The 10,537-nt window shown below is 36.3% G+C and overlaps 1 protein-coding gene across 1 annotated transcript in view; it reads right to left on the reverse strand.

The window, feature by feature from the left end:
• The window catches only part of STMND1 (stathmin domain containing 1), a 35,694-nt gene that overhangs the window by 15,836 nt on the left and 9,321 nt on the right, over positions 1–10,537 (reverse strand). The window contains exons 3-4 of the mRNA XM_011362898.1: positions 5,982–6,133; positions 236–367 (exon numbers count right to left, since the gene is read on the reverse strand). Coding sequence (XP_011361200.1) covers positions 236–367; positions 5,982–6,133 — 284 coding nt within the window. The remainder of the gene's footprint in view (positions 1–235; positions 368–5,981; positions 6,134–10,537) is intronic.

Below are 10,537 nucleotides of genomic sequence, written 5' to 3' on the forward strand. Positions count from 1 at the left end.
TTAGGACATATGGATGAAACTGTAGTTCAACCAACATTAAGATATGGCTTCATTCCTTCTCTTCACTGCACACATCAAAAAAATTAAACATGCAGCATAAGAAGCATACAGATCATGAAGATAATTAATCCAATTCCGCGTTATTTGTCTTAATGCTGCTGATAGGAAAGGCCCCACGTGCGCTCATTTCGGCAGGAGCTCCGCCCCACCCCCACCCCGGTGCCCCCTCAGGCACCTTCCTGCGCTCCTCCACCGCCTGCATCTTCTCCTCTAAGTCCTTCATTGTGAAATCTTTTCCTTCCTTTTTGATCTTAAGTTTTTTCAGCCTGGCTGGTGGCTTTCTCAGTGGCTTCTCAGTCATATGCACCTGGAGGAAGACACTTCTTAAAATGGAGAAACAAACATATTCATAGGCAGAGGGGAAAGACACGAGGTAGAATAAACACAGTTTAAAATGTAAATCCTAAAACTCGAAACATTCCAGTGGCAGATTGGTTATGAAAAATTAAAATGATACATAAATAACTTAATACTCTGTTTAGCCACCTGGACTCCAATCCCACTCATCAGCATGAACCATTTGAAAGAGTTTGGTGTGTGTTCTCCCTGCACATATATTTATATACACACATATGTACAGTACATATGTAATGTTAAACCAAACATAAAAGGAATTATACCACATACAGTACTCTGCAATTTTCTTTCTTCACTTACTTTAATATGAACATCTTTCTAGGTCAGTATACATAGATTTATTATGACTGGGAAAAGTCTTAATGAACTCCAAGTCTTCATTATAAAATGAACTGAAAATTGTCCTAGATAATTTCTCTAAAGACTTTTAAAGACAAAAGAGCTATTGATAATCATTGTAATATCTAAAAGACTGTCTCTTCCGACTACAATACTGTAGGCACTGAGAAAATAAATCAAACAGAGAGACAATTTAGCATAGCAGGGAAAGGCAAGAGATCTGGACTCAGACAGACCTGGGTTTAAATCCTGACTCAGCCACATTGTGGCTTTGCATGACTTCTTAAATTCTGTAAGCCTTGCTTTCCTTATTTATAAAATAGGTTTAATAATATTTTTCATGGGATATTTTTTAAAAGGGGGGGAAGGGAGTAGATAGTGGACATTCAGTAAATGGTACTTTTTATTGAGTGAAAGCAGAAGCTGTTTAGATGAGAGCACACGGAATCACAACCAAGATAAAGCATTTGTCACTAAGGGGAGCAATGAGAGAATCACAGGGGCCAACAGGGAGGAGGCCTGGGTTTTAACCCTGGATCTATCACAATGCTCACTGTGTGACCTGAGACAAAGCACCTTTTCTCTTTACACTCACTTTTCTCAAATGTAAATGTAATGAGGAGACTGATGATGGCTACGCTTCCTTCCAGCTTTAAGATATATGATTCTCGGAAAGCCGTTTAAAGAGAAAACATTTCTTTAAGTTTTGGCTCAGTTACAGCCTTGAGGCAGTTTTATATGGTAAGAAGTTGTTCACTACATAAAAACTATGGGGTGTTTGTCAAAGCAACCTCTCCTTCCCCCATCATCGTTATTATTTTTATGATAATTGGCTCTAAGGCTTCCTACTAGCAAAAGCCATCTGCTGAAAACAGGGACGTATTTGCTATGGTGGCTCAACTAGAGATACTGTGAAATCAGTATGAAGACAGTTTTTTAGGGAAGTTCACTTATAGAGGGCTAAAAGAAAATGAAATGGTAATCCAAGATCTTATAAAAGGAAGGCTCCATTAGGCTTTACATAGGAGTCTAAACCTTGACTAAAATGATTAATCAGTAGTTCAGAGAGAATTTAGAATTTCCAGTTTGAGTGACTCTTCCTGTGGCTTTATCCTAAAATGATGCCTATGAAATCATGTACTTCCTCCTCTTTGTGGAAGTTAATCTTACCTGTGCAGCCCACATCCTTTCTTGAGTCTGACACTTTAAGTAAAAGTGCTGAAAGACCCAAGGAAAGATAACTGTATTCTTTACCACTGCATTTTATGAAGTCAGGATTTATCAACTGTTCACACTTAAAAATGATAACAATGATCACATACTTAGAGGGGTGCTACCCATAGAAATTCTCAAAAAAAAAAAAATCAACTTTAAACCTATGGAAGTTACTAGTTCAATTATTTTCTTTAAGAACACCATCAGAGGACTGCCACAACCAAAGGTGCTCTGATAAGATTTGGGTCTCGTGTTTAGCCAACCGTACTGTATATATTACTTCTTGCATCCATTGTGTACTCCTCAGAAATTTTGTAATTAACTGTTGACCTACAGATGAACCTATCTTGGTATGCTCCCTTACCAGAATCTTGTGCACAGAGTAGGCCAAAACTTCTCACAAGAGATCTGTCATTCCTGCTCTGTCACTGTTATACCTCCTGAGGAAGCTTAGTCTGAGCGTTAACTGGCCTTATTTGGTCTTTCCCAGTCGACTTCCTTCTCCTTAAAAGACTCCCCATGAGGTTCAACAAATAATATTAGAGACTCTGATGCAATGTGAACAAACTCCCTAACTGCACTAAGGGTTACCAAGTACAGAAGTCTCCAGAAAAGGAAATAAACTTTGACCAGAGACAGTAGGAATCGACAGAGAATTCAGAGTCTTGGATAGGGAGACCCAGGATACCCTAAGAGGCAGGGAGAAATACATTTGGGATAAAAGACACCTAAAGTGGATAATACATGTGTAGATAAATGAGAGCCAATCACTTCCCTCTAAAGAAATCTGTACCAATCCATACACATATTTACACGTGTACATAAAACCATTTCACATTTATAATACAGCCACTTAAGTCTCACTAGGATGTTTTGAAATATACTGATTCACTTAGTCTGAGTTTTAGCTCATAATGTATTTCTTACATATTATTACAATTCTCTTTGAGTGAACATAACGTCTATTCGTATGAGTATACCTGAAAGCAGGTTATCCTGAGGGCATTATAGAATTGCTGTAGTGCTTGCCAACAAGCAAATGATAAAAATTAAGAAAAAAGGTGAAACGGGGCCATGTGATGGACACAGATACTGCCATGGACTTCTGGCTCACAGAGGAATCCCCCGATTTAGAAGATGAATGAAGGGCCCTCACTTTTCAGCATCCTTTTTCATATTTTAATCTAACTGATAACTGAGTTAAAAATAACAACCTGGTTAAGAAGGTGACAGATCTAGGTCTAAAATTCCCTTATATTTAAGTATACTCTTGGTCTATATAAGAAGTCTTGTTTTTAAAGTATCCTCACATTCATTATCCTGTTATTTCCCTATAATATTTTATTTAAAAGTTTTTTTAAGCAACGAAGAAATAATGTTTATGTGTCTGATTGGATTTATCACATTATAGTTACTGCAGACATCAACGTCCTTTTTTGACCCTCCCTTCTGTTTCCCTTGGCTCTTTGGTTTATTTTTTAGTTTGTTTTTTATCCAATTTTATCATCTTCCCCCCCAAAATTATTAAATATTATTTAAAAGTATTAGCTGTCTAATAATATTTCCATTTTTGATGTGGTTCACCTTTCAGTTCTTCGATATTCATTTTCATCTTTTCACATTAGCCTCAGAACTTTTCCCGAAATATGTGAGACACGTGGTGTCTGACGCACTTACGTTCTCGGCTACACCTGAATTGAAAGAGACTTTACCTGTGACACTGAGCACTTATGTCTCTCCTTCATTTCCATACATTTCCTGGGTATAATCTTAGTCTTACACCTGAAAATATGTCATATTTTCAGGAATACTTTAGAATTCTCTTTCAAAATGAGTGGGGGATTTCAATTTCAAAAGCTTTAACTTTTTGCAGCTTTACAATAGATTTGAGGCCTTAGTGTATTTGTTTGTTGAAACTTCAAGGGCAGTGGTTCTCAGCCTGGACTGCCCAAAGGAACCTTTTGGGAGCTTTCAAATGCGCTACAGCTGGGGCCTACCCCCAACCACTGGTCCTATTTGGGGCCTGGCCACCTGGAGTTTTGAAAGCTTTCTGGGTGATTCGATTGTGCAGCCAGGTTAAGGACTACTGCACTAGGCAGTAAAAGGCACAGTTGTACGTTATGCTGGCCTGTTGCAAGCCTGGCTTATGTTGGGACATCCTGGCTTAATTCCAAAGCAAAGACAAGAAAACAAAACAAAGCTAACAAAAACACAAAAGAGCTGTGTTACTCTTGCCTGTTTCTGCAATCCTGTCACATTTTGATCCTTTTGAGAACACCCCAGCTATGCTCCTGACAACCATTCCATGTCTACAGAATATGAAAACAACCTTCCTCTGGCTCATTTAATGATGTTATTCAAAGTCAAGCCCATAGTTTTCATTTTTTAAAATAGAGACATTTCTTTCACAATATAGCATATATTAATTAACCTTGTTGGTGCCCTCGCAAAGTCTGAGTCTGAACTCATTCATCTCTGGCATTTGAATCACTGGAAAAAGTTTTAATTCTATTCCCACTGGCATTAACATCAAGGTTCCTCAGCATTTTCCTTAAAAAAAAACATCATTTGGCCTCTCACTGTTACCACAATTTACCCTTCTCTAGATTGCTCTCCTGTCTTTCTTTTGACATATCTTCTTTTTTTCTGACCCGCAGACTCACCTACAGCCGGCAAGGGGGGTGGGGTGGGGGGGTGGGGTGGGGGGGGGGTGGGCAGGGATCTCTCCTCTCCTTTCTTTTAGTACTTTTAAACAAGGTATTCCAAAATGGCTTGTATCAGGATATCACTACACAAATGTAAACTGTCATTATGTTGGCATTATCTCTTTCATTATATGGTCCGGTTTTTTTTCCCTTCCCTTTTTCCCCACGTCCTCTTATTATAGGCAGCCTGATAATATCATTCATAAGCTTTAGTAATCTCCTCTTTTTTCCCCAAATACTTTCTGCAGTGCTTATTTTCCTTCTTCCAAAGAAAATACCACTTTAGCTTATATTTATGAGTTCTCAGCATTTCCTTAACAGGAAAGGAAATTACTTTTATTCAAACACTGAGTGCCTTGGTCTAGGTGGCAAACTTGATTTAAATAATGCATCTTTTTATTCCAAATTGACTGTTTTCCTTACAATACAGGGATCAGCAACCACTCGGGAGCCATTGATGTAATTTCTGGTCTCTGTTTCTACCATTTCTGTCTCTTTCTTTTCTTTCTCATTCATTTTTCCTCAGGCTTATTTTCTTTGTTATTTCTTCTTTTCATTTCTTTCTTCCACCTATGTTTTAGGATAACTGGAGCTGCCTGGGTGCATTGGCTTAAGAAAAAAACTAGACAGACAAGAAAACAAAACAAAATAACAACAAAAACAACAACAAAACCTGCTATCCTCTTTATAGGTTTACACAGAACTTATTAAAAAATTAAGACCTCAAGACTTTGGCCATAATCATTTAAAATCAAGGTAAAAATATTGTTCACACTAAGGAAAAACAATGATAGATTAGTCAAAATGAATCAACAAAGAAAAATAAGAGTAAAACAATTTCTATTATTGTATTTTTTTCCTCATATTTAATCTTACAGTGTATATATACACATATAAGCATACCTATTTTAGCTTTGGCATTTAGGTCTATTTTCTTATTGGCTAAGTCAGAGTTCATTTTTATATTCACAATTCCTAGTACATAGGCAACGCTTAATAAAAAATGTTGAAAGAATAAAGGCATATATTGAATGGAGCTTATTGCATCTCAAATTTAGTAAAACCCAAGATATGTTTTATTGGCTTCATTAATCATGAATGATTAGGGCAATTCCTGAATCCATACAGAAGGATGGTACGCAGAGTGGTGAGGGAATTTATGAGAGAAAAAAAAATGGCTTAGATAAATGCTATAATCTGTACTGTGACTCTCAAAATGCATATGCTGAAAATAATAACTCAAGCTCCATCATAATCTATTGCTATTTTTAACTAAAAACTAATGTTAATTATAAAATTACTTGCCATGACATCATATGATTCTCCATTTCTAGATACTCTGCTGTGGCTTTGTATTATTCCTTGAACAATTAATTCTTCCAGGATGTCTGACGACTTTTGTCGCTCTCGATTTTCTAGGGGTTGAGGTTTATGGATTAATCCATTAGTAAGTAGGTCTTCCAGGGGAAAAGAGAAAAGAAAGCAAAATTTAAGCATGAAGATTTTATAAATCAAATGCTAAATGAATGCTTTATAAATCATGTTATTTAATTAAAATCTGACACTCAACACTCTTACTTGGATATTTGTTTCTATTATAAATCTTTGATTCCTTTCAAGTCCAAATTCTTAATGGTCTTACAGAAGATACATATCAACATAAATACTGTTTACTTAGTAGGCCCCACATTAACATAACAATAAGTTTTTCATGTGCTATTGTGTACTACTTTTTTGTTGTAACAACACTTGTACACTGGGGTGTGACTACATGGGTTCTCTGAACTAATTATGAAGCTAAACTACAACTAAGAATGTGATATTCTTTCAGTGACTCTTCTGAGTTGCAGTCGGTTTCTATGCTTTGTATACAAAGGATAAACAGTGTGATGTTGCCAAGAGACTTCTAGTCCTGCAATCTTGGGTTTACAATTACGCCATCTGCTAAATCGATGTAAGTAAAAGGATGCCTTGTTGAAAAGAGCATTTGAACTAAATAGGAATTGGAGTCAAGTGATATCAGCTAAATTTTTATTAGTGATTCTAAAAATGGCACTGAAATAGTTTATAGGAGAGGCTTTATAAATTGTACTGAGAGAGAACCCTTCCATTACAAATCATCTAATTATATAAATAAACAAGCCAGTATCTGTTTTTATACCTTCACATTATAAAATAAAGGTGCGATGAGGAATCTTCAAAAATGAGTTGTCTTCTATTCTGCAATCATCGGGAAGTCTGGATAGTAACCAAGTCCATTCCATCTAGTGGATGGAGTCTTTTAATGAAAATTTCTAACCTGGCACTACATTAAGTATTTTATATATTTTATAACATTTAAACCAAATGTAAACTTTGTAAGAAAGGTATTATTATCCCTATTTTATAAAAACAAACTGATATAAAAGAGGCTAATTAACTTGCTCAAGGTGACAGGGGTAGTAAGTAAATTGACTAGGATTTAAATCCACATCTTTCTGACTTCCACATCCATGTTCTTTACCGCCTCACTGTACTCTTCCCAAATTGTCACATAAATGGCTTCCACTGGTCACAGTTCATTTCTCTTTGAAGATTTTTCTAAAAAGAATGTCATTGTAAACATCTGTCACTAATATAATAAAATTATTTTAGCCAATTCGATAGATTTCTTTTCTGAGTCCATTTAAGTATCTGGCTTGACGTTTACCATAGCTAACCAGCCTACAGAGAAATCTCTGGGCTATGTCAGTCGTTTCAACTAATTTTCATGATTTCTTGGAACATGGAAGAATATCAGGGAAATGTTTAAAAATAGCATTGTGCTTCTTTCTGAGTACCAAAGTAATACATTATAAACTTGGAAAATATAGAAAAGAATAAAAAAGAAAATAAAAATACCCATTCTCTTGCCAGAGACCACCATTGTTAATGTTAATATATACAATTTTAATTTTAGAAACTTGTCATCACACTAAACATACAGTTTTGTTTCCTATGAAACATTTACATTAGCATTTTCTTGTGCCATTAGAAATTCTTCATAAGCGTAAGTACGAAAAATGAAGTCATAAAAGAAAACGTGAGTGGATTAGTCTTTAGCCTTGGTGTAGGGAAAGGCTTTCTAACTGACTCAGAATCCAGATATAATAAGGGAAAAGATAGATAAATTTTAGTACATTAAAATATTTTGCGAAGCCAAAAAGACCCATAGTAAATGTCAAATATAGATATCACGTACCTACTGCTCTGATGTACTAAGCAGGATACAATATAATTTTTGGTATTCTTGCTAAAAATGCATAACCTGGACCTAGTCATGATGAACTATCAGACAAACCCAGACTAAGGAGCATTCTATAAAACAGATGACCTATATTTTCAAATATATCAAGGTTATAAAATACAAAGAAAAGTTGAGGGATTGTTCCAGATTAGAGAATAAAACCACATGACAACTAAATTAAACATGTGATACTAGAGTAGCTCTTGAACCAGAAGTTTATTTATAAAGGACATTTGTGAGACAATTGACAAAATCTAAATATGGTCCGTAGGCAAGCTAATAATACTTCATTAATGGTATTTTCCTGATTCAGATCCTTGTATTGGGATTTTGCAAAGAATGCCTTTGTTTTAAGGAAATACATATCAGCGTATTTAGGAGTAAAGTATCATTATATCTGTAATTTACTCTCAGAAAAAAAGACACCTGTTTATGAGAAGAGGAGGAGGAGATGGAGGGGTGAAGGGAGGGGCGGGACAATGAAAATACAAATGTGGTACGATGTTAACAATTGGGGAATCTTGGTGAAAAAATAGAGCCATTTCTTGTTTTTTTTGTTTTGTTTTGTTTTTGCCAATTTTCTTCAATCTGAAGTTATTCAAAATAATTTTTTTTTTCCAAAGGAAATATCTAGGAAATGTTAGTGTAAAACTTGAAATTTTTAACAAATATGCTCTGTAGATGTGAAGAGCAGGGATGCAACAAGGACACAGAGGGGAAAGTAGGCAGAGAAAAAAATATAAAGCATAGGACACTAGTTCTTATTCATTCTGTGGTGAGATCTTTCTTGAAAACTAATTTACACTACATTTTTGAACATCTGCTTTGGTAATTCATTCCCTCCCCAAGCTGGTCTCTCTTAGCATTGTCCTGCTTACCTGTGGCCCTCCCCATACGGCTTTCAACATTGTAAGGCTGACAGGGCTGACTGTCTAAGGGCACAACAAGTCCCTGTCCACTCCACGATCTGTAGTCTGTTAACACAACAGATATTGAGCATTTGTGTTGCAGTCTAGGAGGGATTCCCATCAATAAAACTACCAGAGTAAACAATATATGTACTGGTCCAACACAGAGAGGGAGGGAGGGGCCGCATCTGCACTGTAACTCCTGCCTCCTACCTCATGCTCAGAGGTCATGTCTCACCAAATCAGAAGCATCAGACGAGGGCTAATATGAAATCTGTGATAACCTGAGTGTGCATGAAAGTCCAAGAAAAAAAATCTCACTTATAACCTACCTATTTTCTAATTCTAACTTGAATCTAGGGAAGAATCTATAGCGAAGAAGAATGAAATGAAAGCCTTCCCCCTAAATAAAACAGAGTGCTTTTCCTTAAGGTCTACTAAGTTCAATTTGTTTCAAAAGCTGATAAAACAAAAATAAAAGTTGTTATATCAACACCATGGGGTAACCCCAGTAAAGTGAAAACACACCATAAGAAAAATATTTAGAAACAAATAGGTTCAAGGGCATACAAGGTCATAATTACTTCTTTCATGTTCTTGAAAGATTCTTTCATTGTATATTTGCTGATATTTTGGATGGGGAGAGACAGGGGAAAAAGTTTGATGCAAGTTTTATGTATTCTTTCAAATGTAGAAATTTCCCTCAGAAAAATGTTAACATAATGGGAGTTTAAAAGAATTTAACCAAAGCTTCTGCAACTCCTATTTCCGAGGCTTACTCCCAATCATCAATAAGTCTCTTACTTAAGGAAAAAAAAAAAAAAGATGGTTCAGTTACTTCATTGACAAGAAGATTAATAGTTAGCATTATTTACTCCCTTAATAGAGGCCTAAGGCTAAATTCTAATGTCTTAGAGATAGGGACCTGGCCATTTAGACTACACCCTGGCCCACAAATCTGTGATTAAAGAGTCACCAAACACACATGAAATATATTTAGAGAAACAGTATTTTATGGAAAGCAACATGAGTGGGGGCTTTTACCTGAATTAATTCTCCCGTTTCTTCCATTAGGAGATGGGGAACTTTCTGGAATGGTTCCGGGTAAGCTTTCCAACAGCACCTGTTTATCCAGGCCTTTGGGGCTGCCCGCAGTGTCCTTGAGCAGTGCAGCTCCAATCTGGGGGCTACAGTTCTCCTCAGAATAAGTCACACCAACATCAGCCTGTGAGAAGTGAATGGCTTTGTGAGAGTTCAGATTTCTTAGGAAATGGTTTCTTAGAAAATGTAAACCATGTCACAAGATCTACTTTGTGAATATTTAGCCAACTAGTATCTGTGGGAAGCTGAATAGTACCTAGCAACCTGTAGATGTCACCTTATATGACAAAAGGGACTTTGCAGATGTGATTAAATTAAAGCCCTTGAGATGGCAAGATTATCCTGGATTGTCCAGGTGGGCCCTAAATGTAAACATGAGTGTCTTTATAAAACGAAGGAAGAGGGAGATTTGACTGCAAAGGAGGAGAAAGAAGGTGATGCAATGATGGAAGCAGAGACACATTTGAAGATGCTACAGTCCTGGCAGTGAAGATGATGCAAGGTCCACCAGCCAAGGAATGTAAGGAATGCAGCTCTAGAAGCTGGAAACGGCAAGGAAGAGGATTCTCTCTTCAGAGGCTCTGAAA

This window comes from Pteropus vampyrus, unplaced genomic scaffold, assembly GCF_000151845.1.
Source record: "Pteropus vampyrus isolate Shadow unplaced genomic scaffold, Pvam_2.0 Scaffold80, whole genome shotgun sequence".
Lineage (NCBI taxonomy): Eukaryota > Metazoa > Chordata > Mammalia > Chiroptera > Pteropodidae > Pteropus > Pteropus vampyrus.